The sequence below is a fragment of the Ailuropoda melanoleuca genome, chromosome 3 (genome assembly GCF_002007445.2).
Source record: "Ailuropoda melanoleuca isolate Jingjing chromosome 3, ASM200744v2, whole genome shotgun sequence".
Lineage (NCBI taxonomy): Eukaryota > Metazoa > Chordata > Mammalia > Carnivora > Ursidae > Ailuropoda > Ailuropoda melanoleuca.
This window is the reverse complement of record NC_048220.1, coordinates 34442850-34461977: the sequence shown is the minus strand read 5'-3', so window position 1 is coordinate 34461977 and position 19128 is coordinate 34442850. Positions and strand designations below refer to the sequence as shown.

Genomic DNA, 19128 nt, shown 5'->3' with positions numbered 1-19128 from the left:
TTCCTGATCACAGCCTCCTTGAACGTGGGGATGAGCCAGAATGGCCAATGAGACCTAAGGGGGATTCTACTGTAAGGGCCTTCAGAAAAACTTTTGCTTCCCCAGTAAAAGATTATAAATAGCCTTCTGAGGCTGAGAGCCCTGATTCTGTATCTCGAGGACATAACAGTATCTATAGGGTTGCCGTGAAGTCTTAGTGAGACGAGGCAGATAAAACTCTGAGTCCGGTAGTCTGTATACAGTGGTTGTTCAGCTATCAGAAAACATTGAACAAATGATTAGGAAGTGCCCAGTGGTAGGAAGGGCTAGATGGTGAGAAACTGATGTTACACTGAGGGTATTAAAGGATGATTAGTTGTTTTCAACTATCATTGAACCATTGTGATGTACTAATGATGGTAGATTTCACTTAACCAACATGTGAGAAACCATGATAAGCCTTCAAGTGCTGTATTCTATATTATTCTCAAACAGCCTTATAAAGTCAGTCCAATGATTCTCCCTATTTCGTAGATGGGGCCCCCAGAGGCACAGAGAGCTGATGGAGCTATCCTATCGTCACCCACTATTATGAGAGGTCAGGACTCCTCTTCAGGTTTACCTAACACTCAAAATACTTCACAAGGAACAAACACTGGCCAGTCAGTACAGGGCACTGACCAGTAACAATCCTGGAGGCCACTGAAAAATGACCAGTATGCCGGTACCCGTGGGGGATGCCTAAGCGAAGCCGGGTCTGACGTAAGGCTCCCCTGGGCAGCCAACCATGAGCCATCCTGTGAGTCAATAGGAGGAAGAACTTTCTGAGAATCAGGTGTGTCTGAACATGAAATGAACTACCTTATGTGGCAGCGAGTGTCCCATCTCTGAAGTACTGAAAGACTAGGAAGATAGTTTCTTGTTGGGGAGGTTGGGGAAGGAATTCTGTCTTTAGATGGAGGTAGGACTTGATTTCTAAGCTAACCTTCACCTCTAATATCCTATGGCTTGGGAATAGCCTTAGTTGTTTGACATCGCTCTGGAAAATGGCAATACGGCTTCCCTTCATTAGCCATCCCTGTTTTCCCAAGCACTGTAACAGGAGATTTCATATTTTTTCACCTGTATTACTTGTGACTTTATTAAATCCATTTTATAAATTAGAAAAACAAATCTTGGAAAAAGTATGCCAATCCATTATCTGCAGAGTGAGCCCCTTAAACCCCTCAAGTGCAGGCTTGGTCTCACCCTGATATCTAGAGTAGCAAGTGTACCCCATTCTCTACCATTACCAGCCTTATCTTCGTCCACTTACTGTGAATGCTCTATTCTTACCTCCAAAGTGATAACAAATTCAAATATGTCCCCTTTCCTGGACTGGCTTTGTATTTCAAATGGGAGGTGAGGTTGAGCTCGAGGATTTGCTCGAACATGGTGAACTGATCTGGCCTCGGCTCGCCTCTCTTGGCTTGAACCACTCTCCCCCTTTCTCACACGTTCCGACCGCAAAGACCACTGTTCTGCTCCAGGACAGAACAGACTTCCACCTTAGAACTGCTTGTCCGGCAAGTCTGGCTTCAGATGCCACCTACCAGCTCCGGCTTCTCTGAGCCCCAAGCTAATGCGTCAGATAGCCTTTCCCCCAAGTGTGTCCTCGCTGAGATCCCTGCTTATCGCCCACGAAGCACTGAAGGCAATCAGTCACGAGCACAGGCATTTACATATCTGGTTCCTCGTTCCTTGTCTATCTTTTCAACTAAACCGTGAGTTCTACGAGGACAAAAAATACATTTTTATTCTTCAAAGCTCTATTCAAGAACTGTGTGCCCAGGACACAAACAAGTGATTAAACCTGAAAGAAGGAAGCTTACGTTTTGTACTGAAATTTGTGTGTGTAGGCAAAGTAAAATTTAATTTGGACCAAGTCGCAGGTTGCATATTAATGGAACTCTGAACCTTATAGAAATTATTAAAAGCTCAGCACAAAATGTTAACCTGTAAATGAGCCGTTCTCTGCCTTTTTCACATGGGCTCTCACAAATGGGTGGTCTCGGGCAAGAAGCACAGTCACAAAGGTCCTTTCGAAACTGCCTGACGCCTAATACAAAGAGGGCAGATTCTCCTGTGTTCGCAATGTGTTGTTCATGCTCATTCATTATTCGGTGGCTCGGGAGCAGGTGCTGGGTAGAACTTATCAACCTAATACCCTCATTACTGCACTGCCGTTTTGTTTTGAGGCTCAAGTGGCCCTTCTGTTGTGGGAGATAGAAAAAGAGAACATTTGCAAGGCGTGTGATCTACTGAAGAGAAGACCAGAACAAAAAGAAAGGGCGTTTTTGTAACCCTTCCACTGAAAATGGTGGCCTGAAACCAAATTCTGGACCCCACTGCAACAACAAATATTATCAACATACTGAAAAGGAGAAAGCCAACATCCAGTGGAATGTATGCAGTACAAGTAATCAGTTAATCTATCATTTTTTTCGACCTGTAATTTTCTCATACTGGACATGCTGCTTTGGTAAATTGAAAAAGATTGAACTTCCCTGATAGATGCTTAAAAGCAAAACAAAAACACCTTGAACCAGAGAAATGGTATAAAAAAGCCACAGATATTTGAAATATCTTGCCAAATCTGAAACACAAAAGGCAGTCTCTGGACAACATAAAATAGTTTACCATGTATTAAAGCCAATAGATTCGACTTATGGAATATTCTCTTGGGTTACCCTAATTTTCCAGGCAATTTTAACAAGGTTTTTTTTTTTTTCTTTTTAAATTCTGGTCTCCCATCCCACAATATATTTGAAACAGCCTATCAAAAGTGAGGACAGTGAGGGCTGCTGTAACAAAATGCTACAAACTGAAGGGCTTAAAAGACCCCAGACCCCAGAAACATGTTATCTCCCAGTTCTGGAGAATACCAGTCCAAAATCAAGGTTTCAGCAGAAACCTGTATGTGAGAACCCTTCCTTGCTTCTCCCTAACTTTTGTTGGTTTGCTGGTAATCTCAGGCCTTCTTTAGCTTCTAGACGTACCACGCCAGTCCTCCATCTTGACATGGCGTTCTCCCTGTGTCCTTCACATCATCCTCCCTTTGTGCTCACATATCCTCTTTTGATAAGAACACCAGTTACGTTAGACTAGGGCCACCATAATGAATCATTTTTATTTGATTACTGCTGTGAAGACTCTATTTTCCTAATAAGGTCACATTCTGAGATACTTGGATTTAGGATTTCAACATAACTTTTTGGGAGAGGTGCAATTTAGCCCATAGCCCATACCAACTAAATATACGTATCTCAGCCAATGTTTGTTGCTGTGAGGTAAACAGCAGTAAACAGCTCATCGGATCTTGAGGGTGCCTATTATTTTTGTATGAGTGAAAATAAGGGAGCCTATATTAAGAGCAGATATATGGTATCTTTGAATCAGGTAATCCCAGTTTTGAATCTGGCCTTAGAACACTGACTATGATATAAGGCAAATGATTCAACGCTGTCATGGTACCGCTGACTATCAAATTAGGCCACACATAGAAAATGCTTCTTATCACGGTGGCCACTGGTAATAAATGACCGCTCTTCTTAAATCATTAAGAAGACAATCTATTTACTTCATAGTATAAATTAAATGTTTAAAAAATGTTGGTGAACAGAAAGGAGTAGTCACCTTTAGGAATGAGAAAAACGTCTCTCCAGATGACTCACTCCCACAGGCTTCGGAAAGCTGGGGCTGTCACTGAGGTGGCAGGTTCATTCATCTGTCACTCAATAATTGCTGACTAAAATGATTAGTTGCAGAACGATCTCATTTTTTTTTCCCATGCACGATCATCTCAGGAAAATGAAGTGCGACTTTCAAGATAGCATGGTGCGTGTGAGTCAGACAGAAAGGTGAAATGTCAGCCAGGAGAGCTCTGCCTGCAACAAACCGAAGACCTGGGTTGAAACAAATACTTCCGGTTCACGACTCAGAAGCAAATAAGACCTTAACTGGCCAGTGTGCTAACAGCAGTTTATCACACGTCACTGCCACATGCGCTGTAGACGGTACATTTTGGTCACACAGCCTTCTTGGGGAGAAATGGGTTTGTGGTAGAGAGCAAAGAAACGAGATTATACTCTGAAAAGCATCCTACCAGAGCTAAGAGGAAATCATCCTAGACTCTTAGGTGTGAAAGAACCATTCCTGATCATTTAGTCAAACGTCCTTGACAGAGAAGTTTGTGGCTCTTTTTAGGGTCATAGAGGAAATTGGATGTCAGAATCCAGTGTAGCACAACTTCTTTAGAGGAAATATGGGGGACAGACTTATGGTAACCCCCATGATCCCCACTTCCTGGTTTTCATGTCCTGCATCATCCCCAGCCCCTGAGTATATCAGCCCCAGCCCCTTGATTCTAACCCCCATTATAATGTAACAAAGTTGATGAGATGTCACTCCTGTGACTGTCTTCTATTATGTAATGGTTATTCAGTGATATATACTCTGCCTTTCCAGCACACTTGCTCTAGAGTCTTGCTCTCCTCACTGAATTTGAGAAAAGAAGCCAACGTGAGACCTACAGCCCCAAGGAAATCAATTCTGCCAACATTCTGACTGAACTTGGAAGTTGACCCTTGCCCAGGCCAGCCTGTGGAAGAGAAGCCACTTCTGACCAACACCTTGAATGCAGCCTTGCAGGGAACCCAGTTAAGATGTGCTGAGACTAACCCGAAGAAACGATGAGAGAATCAATATGCGTTATTTTAAGTCACTTTGTGGTCATTTCCACATGCTGTGGGCACACAATAGGAATGGATGGAATAAATTTAAAAAGTTGCTGAAGACAACATCACCCACAGTACCCTTCACCTGCTATGTCCACCCAAGGATCACAAGTCTGTGCTGTCCTTGTTCATTGGTTCAGTCTTTCATTTACTCAGCAACCACTCCGGATTAGATTACATGCTGGGATTAAGAACACGGGTGAAGTGCAGTCTCCACCCACAAGGACTTAAGTTTACGAGGGAGAGACAGCACTTGCTAAAGAATCTTGTGATCCAAGGGCTACAAATTAGAAGCAGAATATAACCATTGTGAAGATGCGAATGAGTGTGTGTGTGTGTGTGTGTCTGTGTGTCTGTGTGTGGTGGGACACACACACAACCACCTATGTTATTTATACTGCATGCCACAGGATTAAAACACCTTTCTGATATGGATGTTTAAATGTTTGCTTGGCTCCCTTTCATGCTGTGATGTCATTAACTTCGGATGACAGGGCACTTGTCTGTCCCTTCACCACTGGCGAGCAGCACCGAGAACACTGTCGAGCCACGAGGTGCTCAAGAACCAGTGTTTGAGCGAATATTTATAGGAGAGGCCTTATCCCCAAGATTTTTCTTCACCACCGAAATGCTAGAAGAATGATAGCGACTTCTCACAAGTAGCTACTTTAGTCCAAGAGCAAAGGTGGGAAAACTAGTTCCTACGAATCTCTTACTGGAGGCTCCGAGATGAGCCTGAGTGTCCGTTATTGGTCCCTGTGATTATAGGCAAGAAGACAAAGGTGGTGAATAAAAATACCATCCTGTCTTGGGCAATCATACGTTTCCTTTTATTCCTCCTTCAATACATCTGGAATCAGCAGGAGATGAAATGTTCGCAACTCTCTGTTGCATTGCAGCTCTCTCTACAAAATGCCTCATTAGAGTTTCATCTATATATATATATACACACACACACAAATCTTGAAGAGAGCAGAATAATTCTTACAGGAAGAAAAAAACGATCAAACGTTCCCTCGCAAATGGTAGTTTGATCCAGAATGACTTACTCTTTCACTGTCCCGTACAATTCGCCTCATTAGCGTGGATTTGTAATTGAGTCTCCTTTAATATCTGACCAGGGAACGAATACAAATTTGTCTTTGGGCCCCAATCATTACTTTCTATCATGTGAGTCACTGGAGAGACTGTGGCAATCAACAAATCAAAAACTACTATCCCCACAGGCGGGATTGTGATGGGTTTCATTTTTCTTGTTTTCTTCATAAGAGCAAATAATCACTGTGTCTACATTTTAAAATCTTCACTCACTGATTTAATGTAAGTTAAGGGGGAATACTGAGCTAGAAACTGGCCACCATTTGGAAACTAACGCTGATTTTCAAGGTGTCCTTGTAGAAAAACATTTGGCATCTTGCTAATAAGAAAAGTGTCTAATTACACAATTCCAAATTAATGGTTATTGGGCAATCCTGTGCCTTTCACAACAACTGTAGAAAAGGAAGTTTCTAAAATTGAGGACAAGTAGCTAAACATTCTACATATTTAGGAAACTACCAAAAATTAAATTTGGTGGATTAAAAATAAGTCAGCAAAATAAAACACCCCCCCCTTTATGTCTCGCTTATGAAAGAAACAAGATTCATGGTATTTAAAAAAGTAACTAAAGTAGATATTGCCGGCAGGAAAGTCAAGAAGAATTAAAAACAGAGAATGTTCTATGTAACGCAGGGAGATAAATGAGTGCTTTCATTCAGAGTACGCTTCCTCGGACATAGACTGGACTGCCCTTTCTGCTCTAGCTGTTAAAACCCTTTTGAAATCCTCTGGGCCCCCAAGAAACTTTGTTTCGTCCCCCCAACTGTCATCTTGTCTGAAATACTTCAGGTTTGCTCGCACAATTTAGCATCTAGTCGAATGCTGTTCTCTCGTCAGTTGGTTCCATATGTACCATCTTCGCCTGGGCCGCCAGACTGTGTAGCTGCAGACAGTGGCCAGGCCTCACCTTGTCCCCCGCCCCCCTCGGAGCCACAACCATGCTGACCGCCAGCGGTGTGGAGAGTGGCGAGGACATCTGCACTTCCTTCAGGGATGCCTCCCCTACTTGTGAGCCATGCGACCTTGGGCGAGTTACTTCGTCTTTCCTTGGCTGTAAAATGGGGACAATAACACCCTCAGCCTCCTGGTTGTGAGCAGATTAAATGAAATAAATCACAAGTGCTCGGCAGAGCCCCTGGTCCCCAGGAAGCCCCCAGTAAATGGCAGCCCACCGCAGCTACTGCTCTGCGCGCACCTGCTGACTGAAAGGGATGATTCTGAATCTTCTACTGTGTTCAGAGACAAAATGTTGTTTTGAGTCAGACAATTAGGAAGTCACATATTTTATATATGCAGATGGCCTTTCCTTGTCTTAGGAAGCTACTGAATTTCATAGACTGTTTTCTTCATTCACACTGTAATAACTCAGAACTCAGGACGTGTCTCGTGATCTAATTTTCTGAGTAGCTGAAAGATGTTTTGTCGTGCTATCTTAGATTTCATCAAATCTAGGATGAATTTTGTGGATTTTTTGAAGAAAGATTTTTTTTTTCAAAGATCTTATTTAGTTATTAGACAGAGCGAGAACATAAGCAGGGGGAGCAGCAGCGGGAGAGGGAGAAGCAGACTCCCTGCTGAGCAGGGAGCCTGATGCGGGGCTGGATCCCAGGATTCCGGGATCATGACCTGAGCCGAAGGCAGATGCTTAGCCCACTGAGCCACCTAGGTGCCCCAAGATTTTTTTTTTTTTTTGGGAGCAAGTGAGCACGAGAAGAGAGGCAGAAAGGGAGAGAGAGAATCTTAAACAGGCTACATGCTAAGCGTGGACATGGGGCTCGATCTCACAACCCTGAGATTATGACCTGAGCAGAAACCAAGAGTCAGACGCTTATCCGATTGAGACACCCAAGCGCCCCTGAAGAAAGATTTTTAAAAGAGAATTAGAGTACTCAAAAGCCTTCTTTTCCTCCCTGCTGCTCTTCATGCTTTTAATGCTGCCCCGTGAGCCGGAGCCTCGGAGTGCCATCATTATTATCCTTTTACTCCTCAGACAAAGGAACACAGCTTACTTTACTGTGTCTGTGTGTTTTAAGCCACTTGACACCTTCTCAATTTGAAATTTGGTACTCTGCGGGCAGAAAGCCATGATTATCAGGGCACTCTCCCAATCAACATGTTTATTTGGTCACTACTGTCTTGAAAAGGCTTAATGATGTTGATACGTGTCCGGTTTTTTTCCAGAACATTTATGGGTTTGTTTGTTGCCCAAGCATAATTATTAATAGTGACTCCTTTCATTCTCAGGAGTAGCCTGGTTTGGATGATCAATTATATGGTTCCTCCACGTGATGACCAAGGTAGGTCTGAAATTCTTGGCTTTAATGCCTGGTAGTTTAATTTTGTCTTTGGTATTTGTAAATGTGGCTGTTAGTCAATCATTTGTATGGTTCAGGCAGTGTTCACTCCCTCATATTTTTACTACGTGCTGGTTATACGCTGAAAAGCAAAACACACAAGGCCCTAACTCATGAGGTTTACATTGTAAAGTTGTAGCTATTAAGTAAGTGCATGTCAACGTGTCACAGCTCCTCGGGAGAGCTTCAGAGTGCTACGGTGCCTATCAAATGGAACACATGCGGGCGCCTGGGCGGCTCAGTCAATTCAGCATCTGCCTTCAGCTCAGGTTGTGACCTCAGGGTCCTGGGATCGAGCCCTGCGTTGGACTCCCTGCTCTGTGGGGAGCCTGCTTCTCCCTCTCCCTCTGCTCCTCCCCCGGCTCATGCTCTCTCTGCTCTCTCTCTCTCAAGTAAATAAATTAACTACTTAATTTAAATATATATATATATAAAACACACGGGAAGGGCAGTGAGGCCTTATAGGCAACGGAAATACACCTGGCTTATTTTCTGACCCAAGAAGATGTCCTCTCCTTTGACCACCATGCTCAGAATGTCACTGAGTTTGCCTTGCATTCATTTGCCGCGGTGAGGAGACACTTCAGTTCAAGGAGCCTCTTCCGAGAATGAGCATGAAGTAATAATTGTGAGTGTGTCAAGGCCAAGAGGCAGAAAGCTAATCCTTGGTTTCTTGTTTAAGTGGCAGAAAGACGAAGAGCAACAAAGAACAAGGGAGGAAGTAACGAACGGCAACGTTTGGTGTTAGCAAGTGCAAATCGTGTTGACTTTCCTGGGGTTTCTTTCCCTTCCTGAATTCCTTTTGGAACACATTTCTAAGCGTTGGACAGAGAAAATGAAGCCCAGGGAAAGAAGGCAGGGGCCCAGGTTCAAACAGGGAGAGAAGAAAGTTGAAAGGTGCTCGTGGCCACGCGGGCTTCTCACAGTACCTGCCTCCTTTCTGAGACCCAGAGCGTCTGCACCCCAAGCAGATTGTGGGTCGGCAATCTCGGGTCGGGTGAGTGAACATGAATACCCTCAGTGGGACACCCCAGACTGCAGGTAGGAAAGGTTCTCTTTAGCAAGAATTGCGGGGGATCAGAAAGTCAGTCTGGGAGGAAGACTGCTTGGGAACAGGGTTCGCAGTTCCTGACAAAACAGCAGGTGGGTTCAGTTACTTCCAAGGTCCTACACGATTAGCTGGTCTGCCTTCTGGTCATCTGTTGCCTGAAGAGCGCATTTCCAACACAGATAGGTCGTCCGAAAGACAGGAAATTCAACAACGAGCATGTAAGTATACAGGGTCAAGGCCACACACACACACACACACACACACACACACACACACACACGGATCGTTCCATAGTGCCTGCGCAAAGAATCCATAAACCATGATGGTCCATCTTCACCCACAGGCTCTGTACTAATCTAGATAACTTGTAGGTTAACGTCAACTTAGTGGTTGGCAAATCTTTTATTTGGCCAAATTTTTACTACACTGTAGAGACGTAAACATACTTTAAGACCTAGCAAATACATCACAGATTAGAAATAAGACAGTGGAAGAGTCACATGCATTATTTTTCACTTAACAACATGTACTTAATGCATCTATTTTGTATGTGTAACGAATGCAAGTTGGTATAGTAGAAAGGGCTCTGACTTCGGGTGCAGAGAGACCTAGGTTTAAATCCTGGCCATGCCATTTGTCAGTGGTTTGTCCTCACAAATCGTTGAGCCCCAGTTTTGTCATTTGTATAATGGAGATACTATAATGAGAATTTAATAAGATAACATACGACAGTACATAGTAGTGCCTGGCACATAGACGAAGTCATCAGTAAACTGTAGTTGCATTGGGGGTGATGAGGTTCAAAATTGTTATAAATGATTGACCATATAATTGGGGCTTTACTTCTGGGTTTGCCATTCAGTTCTATTGATCGTTGTGTCTGTTTTTATGTCAGTACCGTACGGTTTTGATTACTACAGCTTTGTAATATAACTTGAAGTCTGGTTTTCTGGTAATTCCAGTTTGTTTTTCTTTTTCAAGATTGCTTTGACTATTCAGGGTCTTTTGTGGTTCCATACAAATTTCAGGATTGTTTGTTCTAGCTCTGCAAAAAATGCTATTGGCATTTTGTTAGAGATTGCATTAAATCTGTAGATTGCTTTGGGTAGCGTAGACAATTTAACAATATTTGTTCTTCTAACCCATGAGCATGGAATGCCTTTCCATTTCTTTGAGTTGTCTTCAATTTCTTTCATCAGTGTTTTATAGTTTTCAGAGTATACGTCTTTTTCCTCTTTGGTTAAGTTTATTCCTAGATCTTTTATTGTTTTTGTTACAATTGTAAATGGGATTGTTTTCTTAATTTCACTTTCTGCTTCTTCATTATTGGTATATAAAAATGCAACAGATTTCTGTGCATTGATTCTGTATCCTGTCTTTACCGACTTTATTCAATCAGTTCTAGTACTTTTTGTGGAGTCTTTAGGGTTCTCTCTATATAGTATCATGTTGTCCAGAAATAGTGAAAGTTTTACTTCTTCCTTACCAATTTGGATGCCTTTTATTTGTTTTTGTTGTCTGCTTGGTGTGGCTAGGACTTCCAGTACTATGAGATAGATGGAGCTAGAGAGTATAATGCTAAGTGAAATAAGTCCATCAGAGAAAGACAAATACCATATGATTGCTCTCATATATGGAATTTAAGACACAAAACAACAAGCAAAGGGGAAAAAAGAGAGAGAGACCAACAAAGACACAGACTCTTAACTATACAGAGTAAATAGATGGTTACTAGAGGGGAGGTTGGTGAGGGGATGGGTGAAATAGGTGAAGGGGGTTAAGGAGGGCACTTATCTAATGAGCACTGAGTAATGTACAGAATTGTTGAATCACTGTATCATACACCTGAAACTAACATAAGACTGTGTGTTAACTATACTGAAATTAAAATTAGAAACTTAATAAAAAGTTCTCATAAATACCCTGGATGATAATATCTCCAAATCATGGTTTTCTCATATTTAATATAGTCCAACTATACCTGCTCTGATTACTTATCACAAGTTATTATAGAGATTAAGTGAGATACTATATAGGAAATCATCATAAAAACTACCCATATCTTTACATCACTAAGTTCTACTCCTGAAACCAATATTACACCATATGGTAACTGACAAGAATGTAAATAAAAACCTAAACAAAAAAAACCCTACCAATATCTTTTCTTTAAAAGACTGTATTTATTTATTCAAGAGAGAGAGAGAGAATGTGTGGGAGGGAGAGAAAATGTGAAGCAGACTCCAGGCTGAGTGTGGAGCCTGACACAGGGCTTGATCACACAATCCCAAGATCACAACCTGAGCCGAAATCAAGAGTGAGACACCCAGTTGACTGAGCCGCCCAGGCGTCCCACCTACCAATATCTTTACAAACACAAGTATCCTTTTCTGTCTATTGTCTGTTAGGGTTTATAGCTACTTGCGTTATTTCTTTGTCTTCATTTAACACAGATTCCACAAGTGAAGGAGACACATTCTCGTATGTCACCTTTTCTTTGTCTAGTGCCAATACTCATGGATTCTGGTATTATTGTTTATTAACTGTGACTTTGAAAAAATTAAGCTCGATGGGCTCTTTTTTTAAATCTTTAAAAGAGGAACAATAAGACTACCTTACGGGACTGTTGCAAGAGTTCAGTGAGGATTACCTGTCATGCTCAATAAGAACCTGTTGAATGTAGCAGGTTGCGAACTCTCTCCAGTACATTCAGTGCAAGGCTGCCCCCGGACCTAACTGACCTGTGGATGATACGCTGGCTCTGCAAGTAGTCCAAGGCCATGGCCAGCTCACAGATGAAGAGCTTCACGGTGTCCTCCTGGAAGCGAACATTCTGCTGCAGGTGGTAACGCAGGTCCCCACCCAGCAGGAGGTCCACTACCATGAACATATCCTCCTCGTCCTGGAAGGAGTACCTGGAATAGAATGAGACATGAAAGTGTATTAAATACATTTACACACTCTAGAGTCCCAGAGGCAAATGACACCTCATAGATCAGAATAGAGTGTTCTTGAGCAAAGAGTTCGAGCTTTGGGAGCAGATGGTCTATCCCTAGGTCTATGACCCTAGACCTTCAGTTTCCACGTGTGTGAAGGTATAGAATACCTACTACATTTGATCATAGTAAAGAACAAATATAACATTTAATGTCTTGCCTGACATATAGTAAGCACTGAATAACTATTAGCTTACAAAGCTATAAAGCTCAGGAACTAAAGACAACCCCACTCATCCACTTACCATTAACAATCATATCTTAACCACACTATTGCAGGAGGTCCATAAAATATGAATTACAAGGTGTCCTTGAGCCATTCTCATTCCCATTTTCCACACGATCAACTTTATTGCCCAGCAACCTTCTAACAAATCATGTACCACGTTAATGATAAGAAAAAGATATAAAAGGGCAATAAAAAAGTGAGTGCATAGTACAAGGAAGTAATTCACTTTGGGATGGCGAGGTAAGGGAAAGCTTCTCAGCAGAAGTGAGGATTGTGACGGTAATAACCACAAAATAAAGCCAGTGTCACCGATGTCTCATTGAGCCACTGCTCTGGGGCCGGTGCTTCAGCACAGGCCTCTACAGATGGCTCCCTTAGTGGCCCCCAAAGTGCTGCTCTTAACCTCCCATTTTACAAATGAGGAAATCAAGGCCTGGTGAAGTCATGTGCACAAGGTCAAACCCCTAATACGTGGTAGAGCTGAAGAGTCCTCCAGGTCCAAAAGTAAGATTTATCTGATAGAGAAAAATAGGCTGCATTAAGCACAGACATGGGATGTCTGTGTGAGTGGGGAAAGGAAAACAGTTTTGGTTTGCTGTAACAACAGGTATGATGGGGAAGCTTGAGCCTAGAGAGGAACACAGGGCAGATCCCATGACAGGTGCCTGTTCACAAGTCTGTACGCGTTGCGGTGACATTGAAGAGTTTTAAGCAGTATGTTCGATCAAGCAGGACTTCACACTTGAGGGAGCACGGGGTGGAGAGATGGGAAGAGGAAATGAGACACAGGAGAGCAGAACTGGCCTCTGCTGTGTGCAAAGAGCCTCTTGTAAAAATGCTTTCCTGCTGCTGTGATTTATTTTGTTTCCTTCAAAGCAAAGACATGATCTCTAGGCACAATAATGCTCTCTGAATCAGCACTGTTTTGACATGTTTCTTTTGACATAATGTCACTGAGATCACATTTTAAGGTTTTATTTGAATCAAAGAATTAAGTGTCTGCAAGCAGTGCCCAGGGATGCAAACGAATTCCAATTCTGTGCCCAGGAAAGAAATGTAGACTATCAATAACTGAAGACCCGTACTGAGTATATTTTCTTTTTTATTTATAACGATCATTATGCTAAAGGAGAAGGTGGGGATTTGCAAGGAAAAGAAACAAGAGAAATTCAAGGAAGCATTACTCTGAGGCAGTAACATTCTAACAAAGACTAACAGCCCCTGATGCTTACTTGTCCAGTGAATAAAATTTTGTTTACCACTGAAGACTGATTCACGTAGAAGATGACAGAAATTAAGCCCTTGGGGGAGTTTAGACAGAAACACAGGAAGTGCTTTTTAAAAATCTGACAACGAATACATTTTTGGTATTGTCTTCTGGAAATAATATTCTTCACCTCAGCGTGATGACTGGCTGGTCATCCCTGCCGTGGGTTTAATGGGCACCAGAAAAAGTGCCTGCACCCAGGCTATTTGGTTCAAATCTTTCCCATTGCACTACTGCACATTATATTTGTTGAGTTCTATAGGTCTTTCAGTAAGCAACGGTGTGCTAATAAACGGGTACTCATGCCTGGGACCTGTTGCACCTTGGGCTGCTTTCAGCTAATGAAAGCAGGGGATGTGAGCAAGGTCTATTGGGATTGGTGGCAAGTGGGTGGGGTAGGGGTGGTGATATGGGTGAGGCTTGGGTATCAAAAAAAGGAGAAGAGACGCCAAGGCAAAGAGCCTCTGCAGACCAGGCTAGCAGACAGGGCAGCTGTTGACTGAGTTCAGCTCCCAAGGGAGGCAGGCGGAGCTCAGAAACCTGGCGACATACCAGAGGACTCCTCTCCCGTCTCCACTGAACTCTAAGGAGGGGCACCCTGATGAACAACCATTTTTACTGAGACTTGAGTGAAGCTATTTTTATTCCGAGAACAGACAGATAAAGGTGTCAGTCAGAGGTAAGTTAACAACAGTGTTCTACCATGCAAGGGATTATTAATCAAAGAAAGAAAAGCCCAGGCAAGAGACAACATGCTTCCCTTGTCCAGTATGGATATACATTTGTTTAATCATGGAGCCAGCTTTGCTGTTAAGAATCATCTTTCTCCTTCAGCACATCAGATCTGAAGCCCTTTATACAGATCTTAAAAACTCTCAGAGAAAGAGAAGATAAGGATCTGATTATACAGAACCATATCTCATAAAATATGTGGGCATAATATAGTTTGGTGATAACTAGAATATGCAAGTTCATACCATAGTCTGGTACTTATTGATAAAAGAGTAAGAGCTTCCTTATACCTTGTCCATTTATCACAGACACTGTTGCATTCCCAGGACTTTTCTTTCTTAGCTGACAGCTCCAAAATTCTTAAGTCTGGTCCCAGTGCACATGAAATGCATTGCACCGTGCTCAGTAGGATAAGAGATAAGCAACAAAAGACCTCTACCTATTCCACCCTGTTCCATCATGTTTGACCCAGACTATGGCAGTAGCTATTCATAGCTCTCTCTGCATAATCTTGGACCATTCCAGTCCTTTCTACACACCCTACTTATTATTTTACACTGTGAGCCTCATATCATCAGCGGCATAAAACCCTTTCACCTCTTTCCATGGTTTATAGGATCCTGTATGGTCTGTCTCTGTTTATTTTTTCAGACTTATCTTTAGATCTCTTCCTTCCATCCCTCATCTAATAGTTCATGCTCTCTCCAGCCTTAGAAGACTGCGATGTGGTGTGGCCCGTGCCTACGCTCATGATGCTGTCCATTGCCAGGCTCTTTTCATCTTTCACTCTCAGCCCAAATGACACTTCTCACAGAGACGTTTCTAACACTTCGTATTAAATCAGGTCACTTTTTTACATACAATGCCATATCCTTGTTCACAGAATTTAGCATAATTCGAAAATATTTTCTTCTGTGCTTTTGGCTTAACTGTTTTCATTCCCACTAAGCCATGAGGACGCATGCCTGCTTTTATCATCCTTGACTCCTGAGCACCTGTACGCTGCCTGAAATGTAGCCTCTACAAATAGCTGTCGAAAAAAGAATAACAAATTAATAAATGAACTAAAGAAAGGAAAGAAAAAGTTTAAAACACAAGCTTTGGGTGTGTGTGATATACATACATTCCTTAGGTTCCATTTTTTTTTTTTAGAACCATCAGGTCTAATTTTTAAATTTAAATTCAATTAATTAACATATAATGTATTATTGGTTTCAGAGGTAGAGTTCAGTGATTCATCAGTCTTATACAACACCCAGTGCTCATTACATCACACGCCTTCCTTAATGCCCATCACCTAGTTACCCCTTCCCCCCACTCCCCTCCCCTCCAGCAACCCTCAGTTTGTTTTCTATAGTTACGAGTCTCTCATGGTTTGTCACCCTCTCTGGTTTCATCTTGTTTTATTTTTTCCTCTCTTCCCCTATGATTCTCTGTTTTGTTTCTTAAATTCCACATACAAGTGAGATCATATGATAATTGTCTTTTTTCTGATTGACTTACTTCACTTAGCATAATACCCTCCAGTTCCTTCNCTCTCTGGTTTCATCTTGTTTTATTTTTTCCTCTCTTCCCCTATGATTCTCTGTTTTGTTTCTTAAATTCCACATACAAGTGAGATCATATGATAATTGTCTTTTTTCTGATTGACTTACTTCACTTAGCATAATACCCTCCAGTTCCTTCCATGTTGTTGCAAATGGTAATATTTCAATTTTTGATGGGTGAGTAATATTCCACTGGGTGTATATACACCATATCTTCTTTATCCATTCATCTGTTGATGGACATCTGGGCTCTTTCCATAGCTATTGTGGACATTGCTGCTATAAACACTGGGGTACAGCTGCCCCTTTGGATCACTATATTTGTATCTTTGGGGTAAATACCTAGTAGTGCAATTGCTGGGTCATAGGGTAGCTCTATTTTCAACTTACTGAGGTACTGCCATACTGTTTTCCAGAGTGGCTGCACCAACTTGCGTTCCCACCAACAGTGCAAGAGGGTTTCCCTTTCTCCACATCCTCACCAACATTNCATAGGGTAGCTCTATTTTCAACTTACTGAGGTACTGCCATACTGTTTTCCAGAGTGGCTGCACCAACTTGCATTCCCACCAACAGTGCAAGAGGGTTTCCCTTTCTCCACATCCTCACCAACATTTGCCGTTTCCTGACTTGTTAATTTTAGCCATTCTGATTGGTGTGAGGTGGTATCTCATTGTGGTTTTGATTTGTATTTCCCTGATGCCGAGTGATGTTGAGCACTTTCTCATGTGTCTGTTGGCCATTTGGATGTCTTCTTTGGAGCAATGTCTGTTCATGTCTTCTGCCCATTTCTTGATTGGATTATTTGTTCTTGGGTGTTGAGTTTGATAAGTTCTTTCTAGATTTTGGATCCTAGCCCTTTATCTAATAAAACATTTACAAGTATCTTCTCCCATTCTGTTGGTTGTCTTTTGGTTTTGTCGACTGTTTCCTTTGCTGTGCAAAAGCTTTTAATCTTGATGAAGTCCCAATAGTTCATTTTTGCTGTTGTTTCCCTTGCCTGTGGAGAAGTGTCTAGCAAGAAGTTGCTGCAGCCCAGGTCACAGAAGTTGCTGCCTGTGTTCTCCTCTAGGATTTTGATGGATTCCTGTCTCACATTTAGGTCTTTCATCCATTTTGAGTCTATTCTTACCAATCAGTATGGTTACCAAGTCCGAAGAAGTCACTCATGCTTGAAGCCATCTCATGGAAGCCGTCTTCAGATAAATCTGAATCTGAGCATTGGAAGAGAGCTAAAATATTTTCAATGCAGCATTTTTCAAATTGTGGCTTATAACTTATTAGTGGGTTATGGAATCAGTTTGGTTGGTTCTAATAAGCACTTTTTAAAAAAAGAAATAAAATAGATTGAAGNTAAAATAGATTGAATAGCACAGAAAAAAATCATCATTTATGAAACTTTTGGTTTTGTGAATATGTGTGTCCCTGTGAGTATATCTACTAGGTTGTGATGAACAATATATTTCTTCCTATGGGTTGCAGTCAAAGAAGCTTGAAAATCATGACAGTAGGAGAACCTGCTGCCTATTGCAGAACTGTTGTGCCAAATCCTCATTCAGACTCCACCTGAACAAGGGTCAGTTCTAATATCATTATCTAGAAAAGCAAAGGAAATGAATTGCTAATATTAGTTACTGCTTCTAAAAGCACTCAGGTTTGGGAGAAAAAAATATATTGATTGTTTCATCAAAGAGTCAATTAAAAACACACTTAAGAAAAATACAATTAGAAAATAAATAGAGGGGTGCCTGTTTGGTTCAGTAGGTTAGGTATCCAGCACTTGATCTCGCTCAGGTCTTGATCTCATGATTGTGAGTTCGAGCCCTGCATCGGGCTTCATACTGGGCATGGAGCCTACGTAAGTAAGTAAGTAAGTAAGTAAATAAATAAATAAATAAATGTCAGATAGGTCTGGGTTTAAATATCACATGTGAATTTGGGGCAAATCACTTAAACGCAGAGAGGCTATCTGCACATTGGTGGTAATTTTATGCATCATGTGGCAAAGAGTATATTAGATATAATGTCTGTAACATAATCAGCATAAAGCATGGCACGTAACATAGTGGTAAAGAACATGGTCTTGGGGCCAGACTGTTTGTGTCCAAATCCCAGCTCTTCCCCTTAATGTCTTTATAATTGGAACAAGTTATATAAGCCCTCAACACCCCCATCTATAATGGTACAGACCTCATAGGGCTATTGGGAAGTGAGTTAATACATATTAAGTACTTAAAACAGAGCTTGGAAGATAGCTTGCAATGGGTAAATGTTAGCTCTTATTTTAATTACCTTTCTTCTTCCACCCATGAATGCAACATAGCTCTGGTATTAAGCAGATTAATTTTATGCAGTTGTTTCCTGTTATTTCATGNTTGTGTCCAAATCCCAGCTCTTCCCCTTAATGTCTTTATAATTGGAACAAGTTATATAAGCCCTCAACACCCCCATCTATAATGGTACAGACCTCATAGGGCTATTGGGAAGTGAGTTAATACATATTAAGTACTTAAAACAGAGCTTGGAAGATAGCTTGCAATGGGTAAATGTTAGCTCTTATTTTAATTACCTTTCTTCTTCCACCCATGAATGCAACATAGCTCTGGTATTAAGCAGACTAATTTTATGCAGTTGTTTCCTGTTATTTCATAAGAGGTAATTATATGAAGACATTTACTGCCAATGGTACAAAAAATATGATGCCCACTAATTGAACTTTTTACTGTATGTCTGATACCTTGCTATGTACTTTATATGTATTATTGTATTTAATTGTTACTGTAAACCCATGAGGTAAGTAGTATCAATATCCCCATTTTTATTGATCATAACAATTCGGGTTCAACCCTCAAAAACATTAGCAATCCAAATCCATCAACGTATTTAAAAGCTGCTACACCGCGACCGGAAAAGACTAACACCTGGAAATCAATTAATAGAATATATCATATTAATAAAATAAAGGACNCAAATCCATCAACGTATTTAAAAGCTGCTACACCGCGACCGGAAAAGACTAACACCTGGAAATCAATTAATATAATATATCATATTAATAAAATAAAGGACAAGGGGCGCCTGGGTGGCACAGCGGTTAAGC

At 41.5% G+C, this 19128-nt stretch overlaps 1 protein-coding gene across 1 annotated transcript in view; it reads right to left on the bottom strand.

Annotated features, from left to right (window-relative positions):
* Positions 1–19128, bottom strand: part of STK32A (serine/threonine kinase 32A) — a 129082-nt gene that overhangs the window by 50002 nt on the left and 59952 nt on the right. Inside the window, exon 5 of the mRNA XM_011232903.3 lies at positions 11999–12172. Coding sequence (XP_011231205.2) covers positions 11999–12172 — 174 coding nt within the window. The remainder of the gene's footprint in view (positions 1–11998; positions 12173–19128) is intronic.